The 27,823-nt window shown below is 37.0% G+C and overlaps 1 protein-coding gene across 2 annotated transcripts; it reads right to left on the bottom strand.

Annotated features, from left to right (window-relative positions):
- Positions 1-329: 329 nt before the first annotated feature.
- Positions 330-27,823, bottom strand: C3H6orf89 (chromosome 3 C6orf89 homolog). 2 transcript variants are annotated; one of them, XM_034414679.2, is made up of 8 exons: positions 27,622-27,823; positions 24,460-24,666; positions 23,269-23,434; positions 11,349-11,503; positions 11,111-11,250; positions 7,864-7,990; positions 6,823-6,946; positions 330-5,021 (listed from the first exon to the last, which is right to left on the bottom strand). In XM_034414679.2, exons 1-8 carry the CDS (start codon positions 27,748-27,750, stop codon positions 4,936-4,938), a joined length of 1,134 nt encoding a protein of 377 aa, XP_034270570.2. In that variant the 5' UTR covers positions 27,751-27,823; the 3' UTR covers positions 330-4,935. The 2 variants fall into 2 exon arrangements, with proteins under 2 accessions (XP_034270570.2, XP_034270571.1); XM_034414680.3 differs by having other exon boundaries at positions 27,552-27,719.

Genomic DNA, 27,823 nt, shown 5'->3' with positions numbered 1-27,823 from the left:
TTTCTTCCCCAAAGACACCCATGCTTTGGAAACCACATTTTTCCTAGAAATATCCTTCACTTCCAGGAGTCCATCATAGATGATCCTCTTCCTTTTTCTAACACCCTCTTTATTCAAAAAATCCCAGAGTCACAAATGTTGTAGTTCAAATTAGGCAATGAAATAACCTATATATAAGTTGTGTGTGTGTGCCTGGGAGTATACTGTAAGCATATTTCTTTGGCAATTAAATTGTTTTGTTTTCCCTTCTTGGCAGATGGCATATTGCTAAAGCATACTCCCCCATGCCAATTTAAATACTTCATGATACAGCATATATACACAGAGGCTTTTGATAGAACATTATTTATTTAACAAAGGAAAAAAGCCATATGGGGCAAAGTGCATCAACAATTATATTTAATTGCAAAAAGTAAAAATTGACCTCTACTTTCAACATATAAATCTGATTTATTTACACTCTTTACAACCATTTCCCCATATTTACAAAAAGTTGCAATATATTACTTTATAATTGTTAATAAAACTCTGCATGTATTGCATATTTACATTCATTTATATGAAAAGTTCCATAATTCGGACTATATGGGTATTCAATACACACACACAAATACTTCCCAGGCAACCCTTAGCCTTTATAGTATACTGTATAAGGTAGCAATGAGACACATTATCACTATTCTGCGCATGGACAAATAATATTAAAACACACTTTAAAACAAGAAACTTGATTATTTCCCTTAGTCAACAAAAGAGCAGTTAATTTAGTTTCTTTAAAAAGTCATCCCTTCCAGGCTTTTTTAAGCTGTACATTTCCCAAATAAATGAAACAAACAAACAAACAAAAAATCCTAGAAATATTCTGCAATATAAATGCCTTCCATTCAAAGGTAGCTGAATTTTTGGTGAAGATTTTGTCTTTGTAGGCAAACAGTGGCTCCAGGAAGACCTAACTGTGCACCCCTAACTTTTACCATACACTCTGCCAGAGTTACAGATTTTTAAATTGCCATTATTTTCAAACACACAACTCTCCTATAAATATGAATAATCATAGGTAATCCTCAATTTAAGAGTATAATTAAGCCTGGAATTACAGATGTAAGTCCTTGAGGTCGTAAATCAAAACATCAACATGATTAGACCCAATTTTTTTGACATTTTTGTGGCACTCGTTAAGCAAATGCAGCAGTCATTAAGTGAATCAATTTTCCTCAATGGCTTTTGGCAGAAACTGGAAATAAAAGCCGAAAACCAGCAAAAAAACCACAGCAAACTGTGGTCACATGACCATAGGATGCTGCAAATGGCTGTAAAGGTGACCCAGCTGCCAAGTGCTCAACATGCAATCATGGGACTGCAGAGTGTATATGCATGCAGCCATTGTATCAATATTGTAACTTCAAAAATGGACACATAGATTGTTTTTTTTTTTTCGAGGGGGGGTGTCTGTCATATTTTCAAGTGACTAGTCATAAGTCAAGGACTACCTGTATCTGCAATTTCTACTGTGTGCAAAAGAAACCCCTTTATGATTTCCCTGAAATTGTTTACAAAATTTCATAAAGCTTGTTTGCACTTGTTATATATACCTTGGTCCTGAGGTTTAAAAACTGAAATCTAGGAGGAAAATCGTAGTGACCTGAACACTAAGTATCCATAGATATGAATGGGCAGCCAGGTAACCTTCAGTAAACGCTGCTCATTAGATCACTTCAGTTCATCACTTCAATGCAGTCTGCCCAAAGACAAATATTTCATTCACTGCTCTGCAGTTAGCAAACAAAAATCTGCATCTTGGCCATTGAACCTAACCAAGAAACAAACTACCAATGCTAGTTTAGGATTGTACCTACAAGTATGTAATGTTTAAGTTTTATAAGTACTGCAGTACAACACAGCAGGTAGGTTGTTTCTCCAAAAGAAGCAAAGAACAGATTGACCAACATATACAGTGAATATCGGACAGGAAATCTAAAGCATTTTATGCCCCCCCCCCCCAAAAAATAATCTATCAATATCATGCAACAGGGTGGCAAAAAGTGCGGAAAACATAGCAACAATGAATATATATGTATTCATTTATTGCCATATGCTCTGTGACAGTCTTCGCCTGCCTGGTGCCTTCCAATAGTAGTATGCATTCCAAATGGAACAACTGAGGATCTTATCTAAGTAAATGCTCTTAATCAGCTAAAAAGCAGAGAACTTGGATCTCGGATTCCTCTTGAGCAATTACTTCTGCTTTTAATTCCTTGCAGCTTGTAGAAAAGGAGGAGAAAATGTACTGGAAGTTTGAAAACAAATGATGTAAACTCCAGAGGGAATGAGACTTGGACATATGCACAGCACCTCCTAAACCCAGATCTGAAAGCCAACACAAAGACAAAAAGTGCACGTGGAAAACCAGAGTCCAAAAGTAGGATAGATACATTATCTCCTGTCCAACGTGCTAACAATATCCCGGTTTGTATTTGAGAGAGAGAGAGAAAACAAACAAACCATTTTAGGGAAATATTTGTACTTTTAAAAAATTGTTACCCAGAGACCCTTAGACTGACATCAATTCCCTGCCCTCCAGCACATTATTAAACAGTGAGCATCATTGATATAAATCTGTTAAATATACCTACATATTTCACTACCAAAGCAGAAACAACTTTCTATAACTTCGTAGATTTAAGTGGTCTTTGTCATCCGAAATGCTTTGGATTTTTTTTCTTTTATATTATTTGCATAAAAATTAAAAATATGACCAACATGCAGTTCAAAGCGAGCAGTATTCTCTGGATAGATAGGTCTATATTTAACCTTGATAAAAGAATGAATGAAAAAGAATTTAGAAACCTAGCTTTTTCATTTAAAAAAAACCCCAATAGAGATGTCAAGTAAGAAATTCCACTTAGGATATTTATATATAGTGAGGTTTTTCATCTATTACCTATACATGCCTTCTGATTAGCAAGTACCATTAAACTTAATGGGCTTATTCTCATATAAAATGATATAGAAAATATTAATGAAAAACCAAACAACACATTTGCCACTTCTATGGCTATCATCACGCATGCACACACACACACTTACGCCTTTAGTAAAATACTTAGCCCAGATTACAAAGGTTTCTTTTTTATATACAAACCTAAAGTGACATTATAATGTGTGAAATTTCTGTTTTAAAAGAAGATAAAAAACACTTAAGTATGCAGTTAAACATCAGTGATGAAGATTAAGTTCCCATCCTCTAAAAGTTTAAGTTTCATAGTCCTATCATTTTATTTATTCACAAATCCTTTAACCATCCATAAGGCTAATTTCATTATCGTAATTTAGTCCCTCAATACCCAATTAGTTATGCATGTTTGAGAAACAGAAGGAAATAAACAAAATTTGTCTGTTTGCACTAAGTCATGAGAACGGGATCATGATTCTGACAGGCTCCTTTATCTGTTACTCTGCTGAACAATTAATAATTAATCCAAAGATTCTAAAAACAAAGATATTATTCTAGTCCAATGTTTAAAACTGTTTTCTTTACAAATTAATGCAATTCTGCTTCCCATTTTATTACATTTTAATAAAAGAATCCCCCCCAAAGCATATAAACTTGTACAAATATGCACACTAGCCTCATTGCTGGCCCGGCTTCAGCCTGACACATCTGCAAATTATCTTAGCACAACAGGAACCTAAAGATTCACTCAAGGGAAACACCTCTACAATTTCTGTGCTAGAAAATAATCCCCTCTAAATATATTAGATAGATGAGTTCACAAGAACCATGAGGAAATGCAAAAACCTGGGAAGGCAATCAAGAATCAAACGTTGACAATGCTAATGAAAGAGAGAATACAATTAATGCTTGTAGAGAATGGCAAACATATTCATGGCACACATTAAACATTCCACACTGCAACTCTGCCCACAAACTATCCCCCTCAATTTTAAAAAGATCTGGAGACATTCAAACCAAAATTTTATAAAATGCTTTCAAGAAATACTTTCCCAAGCTCAACTCAACCATGATAACAAATTAAAATGGTAACTAATTTGGAATGTCCAACTCAGACCCTCTCCAAGTGCTTAATTTTCAGAAGAGGATGCTCAAACAAGTCATTGCTTTAACAAATTTGGCTCTTATTACTCATTTGGGGGGAAAATGGATTTGGCGTTCTACTGACTTAGTCCAGGGAGAAGTGTCAAGAATACATATTTCAACATTCATGAAAAGAGATGGAAAAATATATTTGCGGAACGTTTTTCTCTGTCAAGCATATAAACCCCACCTCAGCCACACAGTTTGGTGATGACTGCATAAAGTCACGCTGTGTTCTTAGGTAGAAAGACATGACTTTTTTTCACTGGAAAGAATATTCTGAAGATGTGTCATCACAATATAGTGAAAGAAAGAAAAATGCAGCTGTGGATCAAATTCCTGCATTCAAACTGTAACATAGGGTAAGATCCTGAGCAAATGCTTTTCTCAAGAGACATTTTTAATTTCTCAGCCTATCTGATATTTTAGTAGTTTGCTCTTTTAAAGCAATGATCCAGAGACATCAGCAGCTCTGACGTTACTTCTTCCAGGATGTCTGGAAAGGAATATTTTGAGACAACTCCTTCTGCAGTGTCAAAAGGAATAATGTTCACAAAGAGTACTTCACAGAACTCCCCCCCGACACACACACACACACACACACACATAAAATCCATCAGTCAGCTTTCAAGAATAACTCTACTAAAAGCTAGAGGAAAGAGGTCTTCCGGTTTGTACCAAAACATCTGAAAAGGCAAGCCAGTGACCTTGAATAAAATGTTCTTTTAAAAGTGCACAGCTTTCTTCGTTGCAGATCAGAAGGGAAAACATATCACTGGGAACTCTAGTGGTATCATCCCCATATCTTTTGTGACATTGAGGTCTTGCACACTGAGTTTTCAACTGGCAGATCCATCACAAATGACAACGGGTTCAGATCCTCTGGCGTTAAAACTTGTTGTCCAATAATCTACATTTGTAAAACCTTTGGAAGAAAAACAATAACACCAGATTATTATGATTTATTATTGGATGCTATTGGAGGTGATGGTGCCCTGAAACATCCCATTGTTCTATTTCCATGGTATGCAAGTACTTCAACAAGCTTCCTTGCCAGTGTCCAGAATGGGACAACTCATCATGGCCAGTTCAGCATGGGACAACTTGGTGAGGGCAGCTGAGGGAGAGCCGGGCAGGCAAACAAGCAACTAAGCAGAGTGGAGAGCGATGGCGGCAGCTGGAAGTTTCCCACCAGAGGGAGACCCAGGTGAGTGGGCACGCAAGCAGGTGGACAGAGCAGAGTGGTGATGGCTGGGGGCTTCCCATTTTCACACACACCTGCCTCTGCTGCTGCACTAAAATCCAGGCCATTCAGAGTTCAGGGTATGAGGCAGCAGCAGCAGTGTTCAGGCGATCGGTGGGAGGAACAGCCAGGAGGTGGCAGAGAGAAGGCACATCCCATTTTCACACTCAACCGCCGCAGGCTGTTCAGTAGCAGCAGCAGTGGGAGATATGAAAATGGGACATTACCCAACCTCCAACACCTCTCCCCCACTTATCCTGCCCACTACCACTGAACGGTCCAAACACTGCTGCTGCTGCCAAATTCCCCCGAACTCTGAAAGGCCTAGAGCTCATCGCAGCGGCAGCGGCAGGGGATGTGAAAATGGGAAGCCTCCAGCCATTGCTAATGCCATTCTGCACTCTGCCCACCTGCTCACTTACCTGCCCATCTCTCTCTCTGATGGGAAGCCCCTAGTCGCTGCCGCTCTGATCTCTTCCCACCTACTAAGCTCTATCTTTAGCTGCCTGCAAGAAGTTGGTCCCATGGTGAATTAGCCACACTGAGTTGTCCTGCAATGAGTTGGTGGCAATGAGTTGGCGGAGGCAACTTGGTGGTGGTAAACTGGCCATGCTGAGTTGGCTGTGCCGAGTTATCCTAGACCCACCAGTATCTTACATGAAGTAAATTATCCATATATATGTTCTGGTCTTAACAATATGATATAGCTTAGAGAAAATCAATTTGTTAAGGCTTAAGCAAGATTTCTTTGGAAGTATAAAAAAATTACTTCAGCATATGTCTTCATATGAACTATTTCATTAAGTGGCCTCAATAAAACAGACCTAATAGTCTCAAGAGTCCACTTCAAAACTCTACAAACATCAGTACATCCATGACACCGCTAGAGAGCATGAAGTTACCCCAACTCAGCCCAAAGCTGTGAGACCCCAACATTCTTGTATGAGATTTTGAGGATAAAAATTCATGTAATTTTAAAAGAAGAACGGATGGTCATTGCCTGAAAAGGTTGCCCACCCTTTGCCTGCCTGACTCTTGCTATGTTCCAATATAATGTTTATACATAAGCAGTTCTACATTCTCTTCTTTGAACTGTGGTGATCAATCAAGTTTGGTCTGGCCTAGCCTTGTACAACAATGAAGCAACATTATTTACTAAATTGTAGCCTTCCCATAAACAGCACTTTGACTTTTGGCTGCTGCAATAGACTCAACACAAACTTCCTATAATGCCAAATGCAGTTTTCTAGGGTAGAAAGCCAATTTAGAAGACCACATAGTATATACAGAGTTCATGTTTTTTTCCCAATAGATAGGGTGTGGAATATATTTTCTCTGTTACTGCATTATAAAGTTTAAAGCATTTAGTAGGGCAAAATGTCAGGAGCTACAAATCAGGGCTTGCTTTTTTTCCAGCAGTAACAGTTAATTGCAGCTAGTTGCTGTTGGTAGGATAAACTCCTATTGCTGTATCAATTCTCACCAATATCTCCAGCTTCCAGCTCTACCATCAATGTCTTGCAGTGTTCTCTGCACAAGAGAGATGGAATAACATATAAGTTGAGCTGACCACTTCCTACCACAAAGGTGTTCTGCAGTCTGTATGTCTGAAAAATAAAAAAAGAAGGACTGTTCATTTTATTATCACCCAGAAACCTTTATAGTTTTACTGGAAAGAAAATAAAAAACATAAAATTGAATTCAAAGAAATTGAAGGCATAGATAATGGTTTCTTCTCTAGAGCTCCTCTGCAACATCAAACCAGAGCCAAAAAAAGTCGGACCCCATAACCATCTCTTAAGGATCTTGTCAACCAAGCAGATCTAAAGCTTGATGCTACCCAGTGACATTGGCATAGAAAAATCTGCAAAATGGCAGGTATAATGTTGCAATCAGAGCACCATCCCTTTTCTATATGCATGTGGCAATACACACCAAATTTGTTGCCCCATTGCGTATCTGATAGGTTTGAATAGAAGCAGCAAATGCTCAGCAACATTACACCTGTCTTGAAGAGCTGGCTATTTGTTGGGTTTCAGTTATGTTTGTTCATTTTCAACCACTTTTCAACTCACAAGAAAAAAGAGCAGCCCCGCATTGAAATCTTCTTCCTATTGCTATAACCAACTGGACTAAAGACCATTCCTCTCTCCTCACAGAGGACAGGATAAATAACAGTTTAGTGAAAAAGAAGAACAGAACTGTCTGCCCTGAAGGTGACAAAGTCTTCTGCCCTCTCTGGGCAGCCATTTCCTTCCCAATCAACCCTTTTAGAACAATGTTAGCACTAAGAACGTATCTTCCTTTTCTCTCGATATCTTTCTACCTCACATCTTTTTTTGTTTCTTAATCTGAGGGCATGAGGCCTTTTAGTTTTTCTACTGCATAAACCATGATCAGAGCCTTTTAAATATAAATATAGAATACAAATGCTTTTAGAAAAAGTCATTCTTTTTTCAGCCTAATGTTCCTGGTGTAAATGTAAAAAGAAGTTCAGAAATATTTTAACACTAAACACACCGACCTTATCTTGAAGCCGTGGATGGTGGATGAGGAAACAGCTTTTTAGAGAAATGTCCTTTGGAAACAGCAGCGAAGAGAAGATGGGAAAAATCTCTTGCAGAATCTGAGATTTATTCTGAGGGGTTTGCCTATGGGACATTTTAGAGAATAAGCAAGACAGCAGGCACCTCACAATGGCATTGCTACTGAGTTCTAAACCATTTCAAAACAGTCATTGTTTGCCATCCTAAAGGGCTATCTGTATCTGGCTTAATTTAACATATATGTCACAAAAGCACACACACAGTCACACACAAATCAGATGTCAATGTGGGGATATGAGCATTTGGATTAGAAAGTGAGCCTTCTTTAGCTAACTTTAGATAATCTACATTCTCCAAGAAAATAATATAGGCAAGGAATCAGGAGACTGGTATTATCTAAGATCAGATATAATCTTAAAGTTTCTGTCTGAAGGGGGAAAAGATCACACTTATTATCAAATTAAACTCTGAAGAAGTAAAACAAAGAAAGGCGTCACCTAGTCCAGCATTAACTAAAGCCACATGGGAAAGGCTTTGGGAATCCTAACTTACTCATCATTCTAGGAAAATGGAGGGCAGGGAAACATGAGAAATCCCAGTGTGGAGACTTGTCATGATTCATACTGAGATACTGTGCACCCAAACTGTCCATCATAACTTCATAAAAAAATACAGCATTGGATGATAGGGAACACTGTATTTCACAAATAGGGAATGCCCAGATATGACTCAAAGCATCAACCATTACGGTCTTGTAATATTTATGCAAAAACCACATTCTTCCAACCCATTGCCAGAGAGCATGTCCACTGGAAGATTCAAAAATATGAAGGGAAAAACCTGGTGTACAAGGTAACAAAGAATTTAATCTTGAACTGAACTTTCAAACAAGCACAGATTTGCAAAAGGCTTCTCAGCCTTTTGCAGTGGAATTTAGGATCCTGCAAGAACTTGATGGGATTCCGGCGGGGGTGAGGGTGGAATCAAGGGGGGGGGATTGAATGCTGTCAATCTTTTATCAGTAGAGCTCTGCCTTTTGATTAGGGTTCTACAACTTTTTTAAAAAAATTAAGAGCTTCCACAGCCAGGGAAAAAAATGAAAACTCCAGCTTTGGGTTAATAAACTATATAAAGGGACACTTCATAGACTGGAAACAATAAAATAAATTCACTCAAGGGCAGATTAAAGATGTAAAGCCCTACGGGGGAAATAGAAATTCAGAGAAGAAATATCCCTTTTCCTTTTTCAAGAACTTTTTGTTGTTTTCAAAAAAATTGGGAGTGAGGAAGAGAAAGATTGAAATATTTCATTTGAAATTCTACATAACATGATTATGTTAAGAATGATGTTGGTTACTGATTGAAAACTGTCACATTAAATCAAAAAACATACTAACATGTAAAATATTACATAAGCTTGTAATATGCACCGCTAAGCCTTTGGTTTTCAAAAGCCCATCAAAATTTTTTAAAAAATAATTTTTGAACCTGCCAATGACAATAGTAGTCCAGTAATTAATAGCTCTGTGCACAATTTGCAAATTATTTGGAAAACGTTCTTTAGTCTTATATGGGAACAAAGGGGGAATTAAAAAATGGCAGCCATATGCAATCACAGGTCACATCTGAGAGAGAGAGGGGGGGGGAAGGGGGAGAGAGAGAGAAAAACCCTTGAGCACAAGTACAGTACTTCTCTGCCATCAGCTAAAGAAGCTATGTCCTTTTCCAAACTTGAAAAAAATATATTGCTCTTGAAATAACTGACTAAGTAAAGCAACATTTAAAACAGTAGCATCTTTTTGCAAGCTCGTGGACAGGTGCAGTGTCTGTAGATGTCCCACACATTTCTCCATATCATTTTCAAGAGTACACAACCCTACCAATTAACTAACATTTCTTTTGGCAAAATGCATATGCTGCATCTTGATTCCTTACTTTTTTTTTCCTCCACATGTTTGTTTGTTTTTTGAAAAATGGCACTTTCAGTATCTGGCTAATGGGATAGGAACATCTCATCCGTGTCCCATCTGGTTCTTAGTTCTCCTAATATTTTAACTCTGTGTTGTTTTAATCTTTTCATCTTTCAACTACTTTTACTTGTTTTATAACCTGCAAGCCACCCAGATTCACCTTGTAAAGAAGATGGGCAACATAAAAATAAATAAATAAATGAATAAATAAATGAATAAATAAATAACCAACCAACCAACCAACCAACTCACAGGTTCCCCAAAGAAGTATTTGCAAAACTGCAATAATGATAGCTACTTTCCAGTTACTAGAATTCAAAATTGATTGAAGACAACATCTAGTCATAGCAGTTAAAGTGGAGCAGAGCACACAAAACACTTTTTATCTAGTACCATCACTTTCCAACTTCTGCTGGAATAAAACAACCCCATTCAGCATTCTGTACGGAAGAAACATCCAAAATCTTGTATATTTTGTCTATGCACTGCCCATCCCAAACCAATTGTTCCATGCACAGAACACTTTGTACAACCACACTTCATAGTTATAAAAGATATTAAAAACTAAGCACTGTATATGTTTTAATTTCTCCAAAAATTCCTTTTAAAAAATAGAACTTTTTTTCAAAGTTTCCAGAATTTTTGCATTTCTTCGACAGACTTGAATCCTGAAATCATTTAAACAGTGCAGTAAATGTTTACTGGAACCTATTGGTAAGGGAGCAGTGATCTATGTTGTAAACAGGAGTCAAAGGTTTTTGCACGGCCTCCAATCTACACAGACAGAGCACGATCCACTATCCCTCCATAGGTGGACATACTGCCATAGTGCAGTTTACAGGCTTCATGATCACCTCTAATCCAAAAGATCAAAAAGCAATTGTTATATATTATTCAGTACCCCTTAGCAGCCACATAAGCTTAGTACAGCCTCTAAAATATGAGTTTTTCCTGAATAAGAGGAAACAATCATGTTGTTGAGTTTGATAGCCTACTACTAGTACGTAATTCAATTCCCTTTTTAAAAAAAATCTGCATATTGACAGGACCACTTCTCCGTTTCAATCAAGAAAGATAATTCAAAGAAGAAAGAAGAAAATTATGGGGATAGCAACCGTACCTCTTTTCTAGTGCTGCACCTCATCCCTACTCCTTGCTCTTCAGGGCTCCTGAAAGTTGCATCACTGAATGTCAGCTGGGGCTACTGTTGAGCTAGTGCTAGAGAGGCAGGGAACCTCTAACAGCTCAAACTCACCAGAAAACAGGAAATGGAGCTTGCTGCTTGGAAGGGCTGCTCCATAACTCAGCTGCCTCCTCTTGTATCACAAAATTTGTCAATTCGGGGTAGAGGGACTGAAAATGTTTCATTTCAGCATAAGAACGATACTGTCCTGTCTGATGAGAAAAGGATGACATTAATTTTATTAAAAGTCTTTTCATATGTCCAAGAGGTTTGCCACCATCTGCCAGGTCCCGCCATACTATTAAGTTACCTTGATCAAGAGAGGCTGCCCTTGCAGCTGCCTGACGTCCGATAGCTGCATAACGTCAATTGGAGCAACAAGAGTTTTCATGGAGCAGCAGCAAGAACACTTGGCAGTTAGAGACATATTCCGTCTACAGTCTAAGCCCCACCACTCTGGACATTCTTTGGAAAGGAAGGAGAGAAGAGATGTATGAACTTCATTCAAAATTTCAATTTTAAGCAAATAGCAACCAATTCCAATCATTAGCAGTTCATTTCTAAACCGGCTGTGGAATATTAAGTGATTACTGAAAATTTCCAAGGCTAATTCATGAAGGAAAAAAATTTAAACTCAATATGGGCCACATCAGAAATAGTCCAGGTGCCATATTTCATAATCTACTTTCCAGAAACTCTTAGAACTTGGTAACATCTGATAATGTTGGATCCATGATTAAGACAGATAAATACTTACATTTTTGATAATCAAACGTAAAACTGAAGAGTGTAGCTTAACTACATGCAAAATACATTTAGGCATTATGGCTATTCCTAATCAATTTAATTAGAGCAATAATAATTACACCAGTACAATGAAATTACAACACTTAACAATTCTTTGGAGAAATCCTTTCGTTTGACTAAAGCGGCTTAGCTCAAGTGGCCTTGTTGTGATACTGCACAACAACCCAAGATAAATAAGGTTTTATCTTTTAATGGTCCAATGTTTTGTTAATAATAGGGTACTTAAGTAACTCATTCAGCACAGACCATCTCTGTATATTAGGAAAATTATTTCTAATAATTTGCAAGAAGATACTAATAATATCCAGAACTATATTTAAAGAGAGAGAGGAAAGAAGCCTATTATTCTTTGGGGAAAGATTTCTTTTCTCACATCATAACATCACAATAGCTAATTCTTTCCAGCTTGTTAATCTGAATTCTTGATGTACCACTACTGGATGTATGCTAAAACAATCATAATATGATTTGTTTGGAAAAGATACATTAAAATTATTTCAAAAGGATAGCTGATCATAACCTTGCATTTCTCTGAAAGATAATATTTTTCAAAAGAGTTTCATTATGGCTTTCTGAAAAAGACGTCTTTCCTATTCATCATACATAGCTTTAATAAAAAAAAGAGATTAGTAAAACTATTTAACAAAGCTATGGATAGCAATGTCTAAAGACTTATCTTCTATGACAAATTTCAGCCTCTGTTGCAATTTCTATTATAGTCTAAGTGCATGCTAGGGCCAAACAATGGAAATCTATGATAAAAAAGACCATTAAATTGTTTCTGAACTGTTAATCTCTGAAAAGTGTTTCAAAATTTTTATTCGGTTTGTTTGGCTATAATTTAAACTACGTATTTCATTTGGATAATTCAGAGTTATTGTTATTGGGATAATAGCCAAGTAGAATTGAAAACAGGCATTTATTTATTTTAAAAAATAGTCTGAATTTTATTGTTGAGAGGCGGCAACCTTCCCAAAAAGTGTAGTAGAAAAGGAAGGTCTTGTTAGAATTTGGGCAGATGGGAAAGGGGTGACGGAAAAATAACGGTCTGAGCAAAGAAAATGTAACTACAGAAATACACAAGGGAAATGAATTGGACCTTTATAAAACTAGTCTTCTATTTTTCCAATTACACTCCTGCATTCCTTTTAGATTATCACTTTGCCCAGGCACACTCAAGGGTTATTTCAGTTTTCAGTGTAGCATGCTTTGTATATGAACAGGTCATAGATATTTAGAAAAGTACCAATATTGCTTCATGGTATAATTAAAATAGAGCATTAAAATGTACAATTGGAAAATAAATTATTCTTGGCTAAAGTCATGGGATGATAAAGGACCACCAACGAAGAGTGAATTTTTCCCTCATTCTATTAATCACACAAAGTTCAATCATTCTCAATTGTTGTACAACTACGGATTTTCATTATTCTAAAATATTGATTCTATAACATACACCTGCAAAAATATCAGCACATAGATAAAGTTTCTATCCAGCAATTAGAGTTGAAGATGTTGGGGCTTTTAGAACTGTGGCTTTTCTCTCCATCATTCTAGATTAAGTGTATGAGTTTCAAACTTTGCCTGGGTGGGGTATCTTTAGCCTCCAGATGTCTAATTTCCAATAGACTCAATCAACTTGGCCAACAGGAGGGAGGTTAAAAGTTGCAGTTCAGAAACATCTGGAGGGTCACAGGTTCCCCACCCTTGTCTAGACTTTGAAGGACAAAAAGTGAGAGAAGAAGCACATTCTGCATGGATAAAGACAGCCTTTCTCCCACCCTCCCCAGTCTAGACATTACTGACTTTAACATCACTCTAGTGTTTTAAGTATTTAGCATCCCGCATTGTGATTAAGGTACAATTTTGATTTGTCATCATAGCATTTTTCATCCTGTACAATATCTGTAGTTACCAAAGCAACTTCCTTCCTTATCCTTTCTGTTGTAGCTGATCTTGTTTATGTATCCTATAAAGGATAAATAATAAACCTGCTTGATCCTTCAGAGAACTATCTAGCTTAAAAATATAAATCTGATAAATAAAATAACAAAAACAATAGCAAAAGTGCTTAGACTTATATACCGCTTCGTAATGTTTTACAGCCCTCTCTAAGCAGTTTACAAAGTCAGCATATTGCCCCCCAAAAATCTGTATCCCCATTTTACCAACCTTGGAAGGATTGAAGTGAGTCAATTTTCACTGGTCAGAATCGAACTTCTAGCATCAGCAAAATTAGCCTGCTATATTGCATTCTAACCACTGTTCCACCACAGCTGTTTAAGTACTCTATAGTGCAGAGTTCTCCAATCTTTCTGGCTTTGCAGATTGGTGGAGTGGGAGAGGGATGGTTCTGCACAAGCTTGCGCCCACCACTTCCGTGGCCCAGTTCCGAACAGCTCAAGGCTTGGTAGTGGGCCACGATCCAAGGGTTGGGGGGAGGAGGCTGGTCTAGAGTATTTAAAAATTAAATGCTCTATTAATCCTCTAATTAAATACTCCATTCTATACTACCTTGACTGTGTTTCTACAAAGCGTACATTTCATTTTTATATACTCCTGAAGTTTAGCAAAGTAAAATTTATATCTACCTATCTTCATACCTGAATTTCACCCTGAATTTCATTGCTTAGGACCTGGGTACCTACAAGACCGCCTCCTGCCACCGGTAGCCTCTCACCGGTCAGTACGCTCCCACAGAGAGGGGCTCCTCAGGGTGCCGTCAGTCAGTGTCGACTGGTGGCCCCCAGGGGGAGAGCCTTCTCTGTGGGGGCACCTGCCCTTTGGAACGAGCTCCCCCCGGAGATACAGAGGATCCCAGATTTACGCACTTTCCGCCGTGCCCTCAAGACTTTTTTATTCCAACAAGCTGGGCTGGCCTAACTCTTTTAATTGCTTAATTTTAATTTGTTTTTAAAAATGGGGTGTTTTAATTAGTATGGGCCAAATTTGTTTAATATGTTTTCAATTGTTTTTAAATTTTATATTGTATGTGTTTTATCTTTGGCTGTTCACAGCCCTGAGTCCTTCGGGAGAAGGGCGGTATATAAATCCAAATAAACTAAACTAAACTAAACTAAACCCTTAATTTCCAGAATATTATTGGGTTTTTCCATGACATGTCAATGCTAGTAAATCTTGCTTTCTTTCAATTGTCCATTTGACACAAATTTCCACTCCCCTCTATTACTTTCTAGCTAGTTCTGTCCATTGGAGACTGGACTATGCTAACGGGGATTTCAGTTTTGTTCATATTTGTTTTTTCAATTAATTCTGCTTGAAATGTTTTTTATATGTGATCTCAGGACTCCCAAAAGGTAGAAAGGTAGGATATGCATATATTGATTATTTAAATGTAAATCATGTAATTATATCTGACTAAGCAAGAAAATGGGAAAAATAAAAGGATTGTGAGAGCAGTTCACTAAGGATAAGAGCAGAAAAATGTGTTCCAAGAGACCGTGTGCTGCAGTGTAAAGTGTAAAAAGCTTGTTTCCTGAAAAGATGCCTATAGTTGATTAGGTGACAGCTTCCTGCTGAAGAATCTGAGAGTGTAAGAGGAACGTGAGGCACTTAGACTCCAGGATGTGAAAGAACAGGAGAGTTAATGGGAATCTAAGAATACATATGAATCTTTGCGTAGATTTTTAAAATAATTGCTGAATGGCAATGTTTCAAATTAATTTTTTTTTTCAAGCTTTCAGTGTCAGCCTGGTACATTAACAACACCCAAATGTTCTAAATTCTTAACATGAAATTAACAATATAATTGGAAAAGATTTGAGGTTTTCCAAAGTCACAACTGATTTTTTATGACAACCAAAATGTATGAATAGAAATAGAAAACGGAAATCTTGCAAGAAACCTTAAACAATGAACTGGAATACCCCATTTTTTAAAAATTGGATGATTAATTTTAAACAATATTACATTTTTATCCTGTCATCTTAAAATGCAATTACTTAAATACGTTTAACAAAAATTGGCTTTCAGTTCTGTATCTTTGAACTTTAACAGGAACCACTGAAAGATCCCACTACTCAAGGTGATTTGAGGTGTGCTAAATGTGGCTGGTTTTGCTCTAGAACCAGGGTCTCCAAACTTGGCAACTTTAAGACTTGTGGACTTCAACGTCCAGAATTTTCCAGCCAGCATGTCCAGAAGTCTTAAAGGTCCCCTGCCCTAGGCCAGATAACAATATTGCTCATGTATACACTAAACAAGCCATAACTGGCAATTCTGTACAAATCCTAGGCAAATGCTCTTATCACAGCAATAAAATTCATTCTAAACCAACGTAATTCCATATGGCTTATGTCTTGCTACACATTTGCTTAAGTAAAGTCAACTTTAGAACTTTTCTGTACATTAGGAACTGAGTAAGCCCAATAATTCCATGATTACACCACATGTTTTCCAAAGATTGGCTCATAGTTCAATCACCCAAGCAGCAGAAACTGTAATATGTATCCCACCCTGCACAGCTTCGGTAACAGTCCACACTTTTTCTTGGCATGACTAGGTGCAAATGTTATGCTGCAGAGGGTCTTTCCATGCCAAATTGTTTTCTTACTTCCAGAGAAGAAACATTTGCTGCTAGAAAATGGAACCAATATTCCCCGTGTATGTTGCTGAACAAACGCAGCACAAGGATACACTAAGACAGTACAAACAGGAGAGACTCTCTCTAGCTAAGTTCAGCTCCTGGGTAGCAAGGGCCTACTAAACTTAGCTTTTTGAGAACAGCCAAGGTCTGCTGGGTGCCATAAGGATTATAAACACAGAGCCTCCAGAGATAGACTAGACTGCAACAATTTGAACTGCTCTAAAAATGCCGAAGAAATTTTGCAAACAAGCTCTATTAGCCATGCTGAGCTTTTAATTGTCATCTTCAATTAAGTCATTGCTCTGCGTTTAATATATATCAATAGATAATACTTTAGTCATAAAATTTAAACATTATTATAATGTGTAGAGTAATTATTCTGTCAAAAGAAATGGTGTGTTAAAAATTATCTGTCAGTGAGAAAAATTAAATGATTCAGACTCACTGCAAAAGTAGAACACATTTCTTGCCTTCATTAAACATAACTAACGCAAATTTTGCAAAATCAACACACATCTTCTTAGTCATTTCACTAGTCCATGAAGATATAAATCATGGGTGTCAAACATCACGTGACGTATTGTGACAGTTTTGCAGAACCGGGGTGGGCATGGCCTGCGCATGATGCATCCGGTCTGCAGGCTGCCAGTTTATACCCCCGATACAAATTCTTCACTTTTGAGAATTACAAAATGATTGACTCAGCAAACTAACAAGGTTCACTAAACTGAGAAGAAATGTGAGCTGCTGACTCGGTTAACCTGAGGGACAGTGCTTTTTATTGATTATGTGCCACTAAGTTGGTGCCAACTCTTAGTGACCACATAGAATTTTCTTAATGACAATCTATCCCTAACCCAGTTCTTCAGGTCTTCCAACAACATATTCATCACCACTGTTAAGAGAAGAATGTAAACAAAGACATGCATTAACCCAATGAGTTGAATTTGATGCTCCTGGTATTGCCATTCAGATGAACAGGTGTTAAAGTCATTTAGTAGCTATAGCAGATACTAACTTTTGTGTTATTTAATAACACAATAAAAACACATTATAGGTTTAATTATAGGTTTAAAAAAGAAACAACTTAGAACTAAGGAGAAATTTCCTGACAGTTAGAACAATTAATAAGTGGAACAACTTGCCTGCAGAAGTTGTGAATGCTCCAACATTGGAAATTTTTAAGATGTAGGATAACCATTTGTCTGAAGTGGTATAGGGTTTCCTGCCTGGGCAGGGGGTTGGACTAGAAGACCTCCAAGGTTCCTTCCAACTCTGTTATTCTATTCTATTCTATTCTATTCTATTCTATTCTATTCTATTCTATTCTATTCTATTCTATTCTATTCTATTCTATCCTATCCTATCCTATCCTATCCTATCCTATCCTATTCTATTCTATTCTATTCTATTCTATTCGTACAAACTGTCTCAGGCTCCATTCTTGCTTTAAGCTCTTAAAATTTTAGACAAAGGCTAGAAATTCAATATATAAGGCCAGACATGAGGAGTTAATTAAAACCACAACATTCTTAAATATCAATTTCGAAAGTCATAAGAGTTTAGTACTGTTAGCCTCAAATCACCTCAGCTGGTAAGAACAGCAGTCATGGTTCACTGCAAACTAGATGCAAAATGGCATTTTTTTGCCACACAGATGTCTTTTAGATGCTTACAATGCTTACCATTCTGAAGCAATGAATGAAGGAAAACTTCATCCCTTTGGCTGGCAAACCTACTCATTTCCATGCCAAAATTAGCAACCATATTCCATGAATTCATATCTTTAAAAAAACTTCCTTTTATGGTCAGAATAGAGTTATTTTGACCCCTAAATCTGGAACAGGTACGTCAGCAAAGGGCAACAAAAGAATACAGAGGGACTGTAATAACTTTAAGGAAAGCATACTTTTCAGAAATCATATCTTTTTTCTATTTTTCAAGCTATTTTTCATAGTGATCTAGAAATGTTGCAAATGTATTTTCAAATCTCAGCTACGAAAGAAAACTTGTGAAGTGGTTAAGAACAGCTTAATAAGCTATTACAGAATGTTCAACTGGTGATTGCAAAACTGCTACAAAGTTTAGAGTAAATCTCATCTCAACTAAACACTACACAGCAATCCTTATTTTAGAATAAGGTGGACAGTATTCCAAAGAATCACTCATGTAGAATCATCTATAAACCTGATAAAAACATTAAAATTATCCTAAATGCAAAAAAGAAGAGCTTTCAGCTTTCCAGATTCCCACAATAATGTGTCTGCTGTCAGAAATTACAAGCAAACAATTCTCCTGCTGAACAACTGCCAAAGTATGTTAAAAAGAACTTGCACCGCCCATCTTTAAAAGGGCAGGCTGTCCATGAAAAACTAGGTCCCAACACATGTGTCTGTTATTAGGTTCCAGATTATAAGAAGGGCTGTTTACAATAAAATTCAGCAGGTTTGGCAGCATTTTAAACCCTGATGATAGCTCTGAGGCATCGGGCTATAGTTCACACCGGAGTGGTGGAAGGATGCTGCAGCTGGATTATGCAAGAGGACAACATCCTCTTGGGGCAATATTGTTTCCTGGTGGGTCTTAGAAAGAACGTATTCATTTGCAATGGGAATCTCTGTGCATGCTCTAGAACAGACCTAACTGAGATCATCCAAATGGATTTAGTAGGAAAAGGCCCTGGAAACTGGCTGAAAGTCAAACACCTAAGGCTAAAGGCAGCTGCCAAAGACAGAGATTATTGCTGGAAACTTTTCCAGCTAAATGGATACTGACTCCACCCTTGCTCATAAATTAGGGTTTGTAAGTATTGTTTAAAAGTTCTAAAATGCAAAACAAAAAAGCAAAAAAAGCAAAAACAAACAAAAACAAAAACCATTCTTAACTCCTCTCACACCGCAATCCTTCAGATTTAAGTTACAGCTCACTGCCCACAAGGAACTCTGCTCGTGAGCCAACCTAAATGCTTCATTGGCACTTTCCCACATCTTTTTAAAACAGACGCCTCTAAAAATATCTGAACCTCTTTTGTTAGGAGCCAAAGTTATTTTTCACCTGACAATTCCTGTTCCACATTTTCCGAACAATTTCATTGAGGTAGGTGCATACATGTCAAAATACGTAATTAATTCTCAGTTGTATTGCTGTATCAGAGCAATTCAATGATATTGCTGGCATATGTTCTTAAGGGACACGTTCAAACTCTAGAGCCATATTTTAAAGTTTAAATTAAGCCCTCAAACAAATCTACTTCTCTTTGGGATTTATAAAATTAGCAATATACAGTATACATTACTTAAATATATTTAAATATGGAAAGATGGGCCTTTCCCCCCCATAAACGAGAGAGAACTGAACTACAACTTGTAGTTCTGATTCTGACACCTTGAATGAATTAGACTAACCATGCTTTTCATAAGCAGTTTTGGATGATGACACACATTTTTGATTCCAGACCACTGAGCTTTCAACACTTTTGACGGGTTATTCAAAGATAATGACAATATAACAAATTAAAAGTAGGGCAAAGGGAGCTCCCATTTCAGGCATTACACAATCTTGCCTTTTTTTCTAGCTTGATCGCAACCCAAATATTAATGGCAAAAAATCAACAGCATTTGTGGTAGATGTGAAATGACTTCTCACATGCTGTTTCTTTCAAAGATGGTTGCAATGCTAATTGCACATAATGCTAATTTATAAAGAAACTTCTGAGAAGCTCATAGTATGAAAATGGAGAACAATAATTTAATCTCCATTTCACAGAAACATGGATAACTGAAGGCAGTAAAAGACCTGGTAATCCATCAAATCTGCTCTTTGAGTTTGTTTTTTGCTTTCTTGTTAATTTATACATTTTAATTATTATTTTTATTTATTTATCTTTATTTATCTTTTCAACACATGTCCAGATGATGGACATGTGTTTATCCAAACAAGCTCAAACTCAGTTACAGATGACTGCCCCATTACCTCCGCTGGAAGTTGGTTCCAAGCTTCTACTAATCGGTTTGTGAAATAATGCTTTCTAACTTACTTTTGAATTTCCCTCCTGTCAGTTTGAAGTTATGCCCCCATGTTCTTGATTTTTGCTTCAAACAGAGTTAAAACACTCTGGTCTTTTGTAAAGTATCTTGGTGATGGATAACAGAAGACTTTGCCTGTGGGGGAACAGCACAATGGAGGTGGCTGATTGAGTAATAACAGATCCCACCTTCCCCCACTCTGCCCCCCCCCATGTGTCTTTGGTTTTAATGTTTAATTTTAACTTTTTACATTCTAACTTAAATGTAACTGTAAGCTGCCCAGAGTTACCCTATGGTAAGATAGGCAGCCAATGAATTTTATAAATAAATAAAATGATTTGTGGCAGAGAACCAAGAACTATCTATGAAAAGCTGAGGCAGCAGGTTTTTCCTCTATTAACCTCTTCATTTATTTGTATCACTATGTATTCCAGCACACTCTAGGAGGAGATTTTTCAGATAACATAAGGAAAAGAGCTGCATACGCCTATGGTAAGAATGCTGTTCAATAAGGAGTGAGTGAACCCTTGAGACAACCTGAAAATGTCCTTTAACATACAGAAGTAGGCATCCTCCCTGATCTCACTTCTCATATAACAATATCCGGGGGGGGGGGGGGGGGGGGAATTATTTCTAATCAAAACACAAGTTATTTGAAAGAATAGTCAATATGGGCTGCAATTCTTGATATGCTGCTAATGTCCCAATGAACAAAAAAGACTTCCTTCCAAGGCATGATAAAATAAAATTAGATTTTAAATGCCATATGTTACATATACAGTAACATGGGTAACAGAATCTGAGTGTTATAAAATGACTGAATGAAAAGTGATAGGCAGGTCCTGTCCCTTCAAGCAGCCAAGTCTTACAATTTTTCAAACTGTCCTTTTCCCCCTCAAAATTGCTCTTTTACTTCAGTTCAATCCTTTATTACAATCACTGACAACAATACCATAAATCAACAGCAGACAAAAGAGAATAAAACAGTATAACATAGTTGCCCTTTTAGCAGCTGCTTCTGTGAAATTCCAGATACACCCTACCTTTCTAAGTAAACCGCTAGAACTGTACAGTGTAAATTCAATTCTTCTGTTTTCATGTACCAGATAATCTCCCCTTTAAAGACTTGGATGCATTTATCATTGATACATTTAGAGCAGGGGTATCAAACTCACATTGTCATAGCGGCATCACATGACATACTGTTGACTTTTTTCCCCCTTTGCTAAAATGGGTGCGGGCATGGCCAGCGTGTGACACATCCAGCTTGCGGGCCACAAGTTTGACAACCCTGATTTAGAGAGTTGCTCCAGAAATAGAAACTATGAAACCACTTAGGCTATGTTTTCTGGAGCAAAACATACAAACCAGAATCTGATGATGTTGTTTTTTTTATTCCTATGAACATCCAACAGTCCATAGAAATGCCACTATGATACATAGAACATGATCCTATCAAATGAATCACTAAGAGCAAGAATCTTCTATTTTTATCATTAATTTATCATTTAAATAGCCAGTTCCTAGGAATAATTTTTTCTCTGATTATGTGTGAATGCAACATTTTAAAATGATAATGTTTCTATTTATCCTAATTGAGAAGGCACTTCAGTGGTAATGACTTTTCAACTATGTATTCAATTCAGACAGCTTTACCTATGTTTGTATTACACCTTGGTTGTTTATTATATCAGTGTTATGACTTTCTAAGAAGGGAAAACTGTTGACTAATTTATTTCAAGTTTTTTTTTTACAGTGCCTTCCTTGTATATTTCAATTAATGAAAAGTAAATCACCTACTCCCCTGTGCAATCAATTAATTAATTAATTGGACAGATTCGCTTTCTGGATCCTTTGACTTAACAGTTAACAGTCCAACTACAAACAAAATTTTGCCAAGTGGTAAATGGCGTATCAGCTCTCTAAGATTAATCTGTTTATACGTATTTGTAAACAGTTACAACAGTGATCATATAATTTACTCATATATATAAAAACAAGACTGGTAAAATACCATGCTTTCCAGGACTTGAAAACTTGATAAAATTGCTGGGAAAATTAATTTATTTTTCTTCTGAGCAGACATGCCAAAGTAATTTTTTAAAATTTAATGAGTACAACATTTCGGGAAAAGCTAGTCTCTCAATCAGTGACACCCACCAGGAAAAAAAAAAGTAGGAATTGTGCTTTGAAATAGGCTAGAGAGCAGCAGAAGATTACAGGAAAAGTGGGAAATAAAGAAACTGCCAAATCAAGTCTTCCAAGTCTTTGAATAAAGTACAAAATATTAGAAATTTAACCTTTTTAAAATTATTTCTTTTCTAAAACATCCTGTATAAACTGGACCAGAAATGGCATAAGTATAAATTCTGCATAGGTTTTGAGAGATACAAATTCATTTCATTGATAGGTTTCACTCATCAAAAATGCAGAACTGAATTAATCTAGTTACTGATCAATGAGTCAATGCACTTAAATATATATATCTTCAAAATGAACCTTTTAAGATCAATCAGGAAATAGTTTTAGCATAAGGAAAAATACCTTAATAGATTGCCATACAGTCACTAGAGCTAATTTGTTAAATTTTGTTACAAAAATAAGAGTGGAACCAAGGTGTTTACTGCAAGCAGATTTGACTTATTCTTTTTCTTTTCACAAAAAGCAGGATGCAGTGTTATTTTAAAAATAAAGAACTGAATAGCGTTTTTTATTTATATCATCTGCATTTATCATACGTAAAGCACCCAGCTGTTTTAATTTAATGATGAAATAAATGCTTAGATCCTTACTCTCCAGCATGTATTTCTTGGTAATGGGTAATGGCAGCACCCGGATATGATGAAAGAGGGAACCCCATGGATGGGTTTTGGTGAGTGTGTTTTCAGATGGTGAAAGTGTATATGGCTGGATCATGAAGTATGCCGTTAGTAAAACTACTCCCAGGGTAACCAATCCCTGCAAGAGAAGAGAAGAATAAGATCATTAGTATTACTAATTCCATCTAACATTACTCCCATGCAATAAGCATGATAGTACAAATGACTGATGATGTAAATTTTTATCTGAGAGATTCTCGAACTTTGGGGTCAGGGGTCACTGGGGATCATTATGGGAGGAAGGTCACATGGTTTGTTGCCTTGTTTATTTTCAAACCTGATCAGTGAGGTCAGCAAGCAAAGTGGGGTCGTTGCCAAAAGCTCACTTTGGCTTACCACCCAGATTTGTCTTGGCAAGTTGACTGCAAGCTTCAATGGCAGGAGCACATTGTGTATCAAAACACAATTTTGCTTTTGCTCCTCGTTTTACCTATGAAATCCACAGTAGTTTCGCAACTTTTGAGATACTCTCTGATATTAACAAGTCACTAATAAAAATAAGTAATATATTTATTTGGGATCCAATCCTAACACGAATAAAATCTTTAGTTTCATTCACAGGAAAAGAGCGGTTGCACAAATTAACATCATTATATCTTAAAATCTGAGAAGCATGGATCTAATCACATCTACAGACATTTCATCCTATGGAGATTTCAAATTGCAGTACAAGTAGTCCTCAACTTACAACAGTTTGTTTAGTGACCGTTTAAAGTTAGGTCACTGAAAAAAGTGACTTATGACCATTTTGTATACTTATGACCGTTGTAGCATCTCCATGGTCATGTGATTTACATTTGGATCCTTGGCAACTGGTTCATATTTATGACGGTTGCAGTGTCCCGGGGTCATGTGACCATCTTTTGCGACCTTCTGACAAGCAAAGTCAATGGGGAAGCCAGATTCACTTAACAAAAGCATTATTGATTTAACAACTGCAGTGATTCATTTAACAAATATGGCAAGAAAAGTCATAGAGTGGGACAAAACTCACTTAGCAAATTTCTCACTTAGCAACATAAATTCTGGGCTCAATTGTGGTCTTAAGTCAAGGACTACCTGTACACTTTGTACAAGAACATGGAGAATCCAAAACTGTATTACCTTATAGAGAACCATTAATAGAGGAAAGCGCGGGGGTCCTCTTTGTGGTTCATTTTTTTCCAAGAGTTGTTTGATGAATTTCTCAATGGCCTTTTCAGACATACCACACTGGTAACCTGTCTGTCTCACCAAGTCAATAGTCTCCGAAAGTTTATCATAAATACTGAGTTCACTAGTCGAAAGCTCCATGTCTTCTGATGAAAAATCCTATTAGGAAAAATTCAATACAATTAAGAAACTATTCCAGTGCCTCAAGGAAGGTGACAGAAGACAGTAGGTTTTTTCTAACATGCCTGCCAATCTGATTGTGTGAGTAGCAAGTCTAGTTCATTCAATATAATATAATATAATTCATTCAATATAATATAATATAATTAATGGAATCAAGGTATCAGCATTGAGATTCTTGGAATAAAGTCATTTTATTCATCTCAGTAAACCACAAACAGATAGTATCAAGCAACAATTGTGTGTTCTCTTTTGTTTATACTAAACAGAATTGGCAGATCAAGAATTGCTGTAACTCTCTAAAGTTTCTGGAGTGGTACTGCAGCTATTTCATGCCTATGAATAATAGTTGACAAAGAACAAAGAACAGAAATGGGATGTTGTATTTATCAAATACAATCAAGAAATAATCAAATGTAGGAGTCAGGACTTCAGAATGCAAAGCAATTTCACTATTGCAAAAGCAACGGTTTATATGCTTGCAACTTAACAAACATAGATATGAGCCACACTATCTCTGGTCAATGAATACTCAAACCATGAAAATAAAGAAAATGTCTTAATGTTATACAATAAAATGTTTCAAACAAAGTGCCATTTACTAAAACTCAGTCACTGCTTCTTTTACCATGAGATACTGCTCTATTTATGGTACTCAGCAATATAATACCAAGAGCAACCCATACTTGCACAACAGAAAATCTGATAACATGTTTTCGGAGAAGAGAAAATATTTAGAACATTAAATCCTTCTTAAAGGACTCTTCAAGGTCCTGGTGTCTAATAACACCATGCAATCATGAACTGGAATAAAATAACACTATTTCTATGAATGGAAAAAGACCCAAAATGTCTGGAGATCAACAGGAGGGAACACTATGCTAATATATACAGCATCATTATTTAAAGATGTTTTCATCATTGTTTTAATCTTCTAACCTTCTGTTACCCATATGATGCTGAGTAGATAAGAGACAAGATATCTACCCCCAACCCCCATTTGTACAAATGATCAGCACCAGCATAATTCCCAGCGAAAGGGAAATGCACAGAGAAATAAAATTCCACATGCTTTTGTCAATGTCTATTTACTTTTACAAAATGCATTAATACAATATTTTCCTCATTTAAGATATGTGCTATTTATGGATATCAAATAACATAGACACAACTTGTGTGATTGTTTTCTGAGGGAAAAACATCACAACAGGAGCAACGTTTTATGTGGATATATATTCAAGCATCACTTACAGTACAAATGTATTGAACTCTGAAAGGTGTTTCAGATATGGCAGGGGAGTAAAAGATAAGTGTACATATACACCACTTGGCATGATGTTGGTCCACAAGACTATATACTTCCTCTAACCTCCTTTCCTATGCAAATGTCTAATGAAACAAAATGGTTTTCTAAATACAGTTAATAGCAATCATTTCTGCAAAATGCACAATGAGTGGTTGTTGTGGGGAAAATAGGAGAGACTATTATGTATATCTTAAGCTCTTGAATGAAAGATGGGAGATAAATTTAATAAAATAAATAACGGTAGACTTTTGTTGCAACCATGTTGCTTACTTAAAAAGACTGAAAAATGACAAAAAAAATGAGCTTCACTTTATTCAGCTTCTATAACAGCTCTGAGCACCACAGCAAGTGCTGGAATAGAAAACAGATATAGAAGACATACTTAGAGCATTTAATATTAAATTATCTGATTATTTCACAATAAAACTCAGGCACTTGACTGCTCCTTGTGGAAAATAGTACAGAATAGGTGTACACACACACACACACACTGTTGGACTTTATTGACCTTTTGCCAAAATTAGGCAAAAGGCTTCTCACTGCCAGATTTTTTTTAATGTCAGCTGCTATTGATGCTCATAAAGAGTTTTTGATTATGTTAAATATATTCAAAATGCCAACAAGACATTCAGTGCTATTTCATATATCACGAGACACTGTCAAAAAGACCAACTGGAATGCAAAACTTTACAGAACAGAATGACACTGAGGTATAATTACAATAAATCCATGTCACCATAATGTTCTTTGTTATGAACATACAGTCCTGGAACATACAGTCGTACTGTACTATCTGAATGCACTAACTTAAATAACTTAACATCAGGATCAAGAATTTAATTATGGTAGATATTAAAGGGAGTACTTTATTTTAAAAAAAATCTCTATGCACCTGTCCGTCCATCCATCCATCCAACCTAGTGCTAAGTAACATCACATTAAGAGGGAAAGCTTTGTAAACATCACATAAGGAGAAATCCTTGTAAAATTCAACTTCATGATTTCCATCATTACCTACCTAATGATATAGAACTTTCCTCAATTACATGACACTGTTCAAAAAAAACAAACAAACATCCTCATCCCTCAAAGCACCTTTCCAGCACGGAATACAATCAGAAGCCTCTGACATGAATCTACGGCAAATCCTTTCTGAGACTTACAGTCACCCTACTGGCAGTCAATGGTAAAAGGGGCTTGTGTTTCTCCATCCCACCCTGGTTCTCTTTTGCTTTCTACCGCCACAAAGAAGCAATCTTGAAAAGTGTCTGCTTCGGAAGGCAACCCCTATATAACCTCATATGGGGAGGGCTCATTCCCAGGAGGCGCGTATACGGGCTTGCAGGCTGCCCTATAATTCATCTGGCCACAAGTAGCCAGGAATCCTCCAAAAGCCATTCGAGTTGCCCTTTCAAACACGCCCACTACCACCCTCCTGGCCTCGCGCTGGTCCGGCGACTTGTTTCTCGCTCCCCCCCGTCCCTCCCTCGCCCTCCAGGGATTCCCCCACCCCACCCACCCATCTCAAGAGATGCAATCTGCAAATATCATTCCCCACCCCAGCGGCAGCCTCGGTCCAAGTTTGGCGGTGCCTCTCCCGCTTCTCGACAGCGCGAACGCCTTCTCACCCCATGAACCGCCCCGGGCGGGTCGAGTCTCCTGGATTCAACATGGACCCGAGAGGCCCCTCCGAGCGAATCTCCAGCCGATACACTCCGGGCTTCCTGCTTCCGGAGTCGGGAGGAGCGTGGCTTCATATTCGCAGCGGCACATTCGCCTCAGTAGCTCCCCGTTCGGCCCTGTCTTCAAAGCACGACGGATTAAAAAGTT

This window comes from Pantherophis guttatus, chromosome 3, assembly GCF_059756535.1.
Source record: "Pantherophis guttatus breed Tessera chromosome 3, ASM5975653v1, whole genome shotgun sequence".
Lineage (NCBI taxonomy): Eukaryota > Metazoa > Chordata > Lepidosauria > Squamata > Colubridae > Pantherophis > Pantherophis guttatus.
The sequence above is the reverse complement of the archived record's forward strand: the minus strand, read 5'-3'. Positions and strand labels throughout refer to the sequence as shown.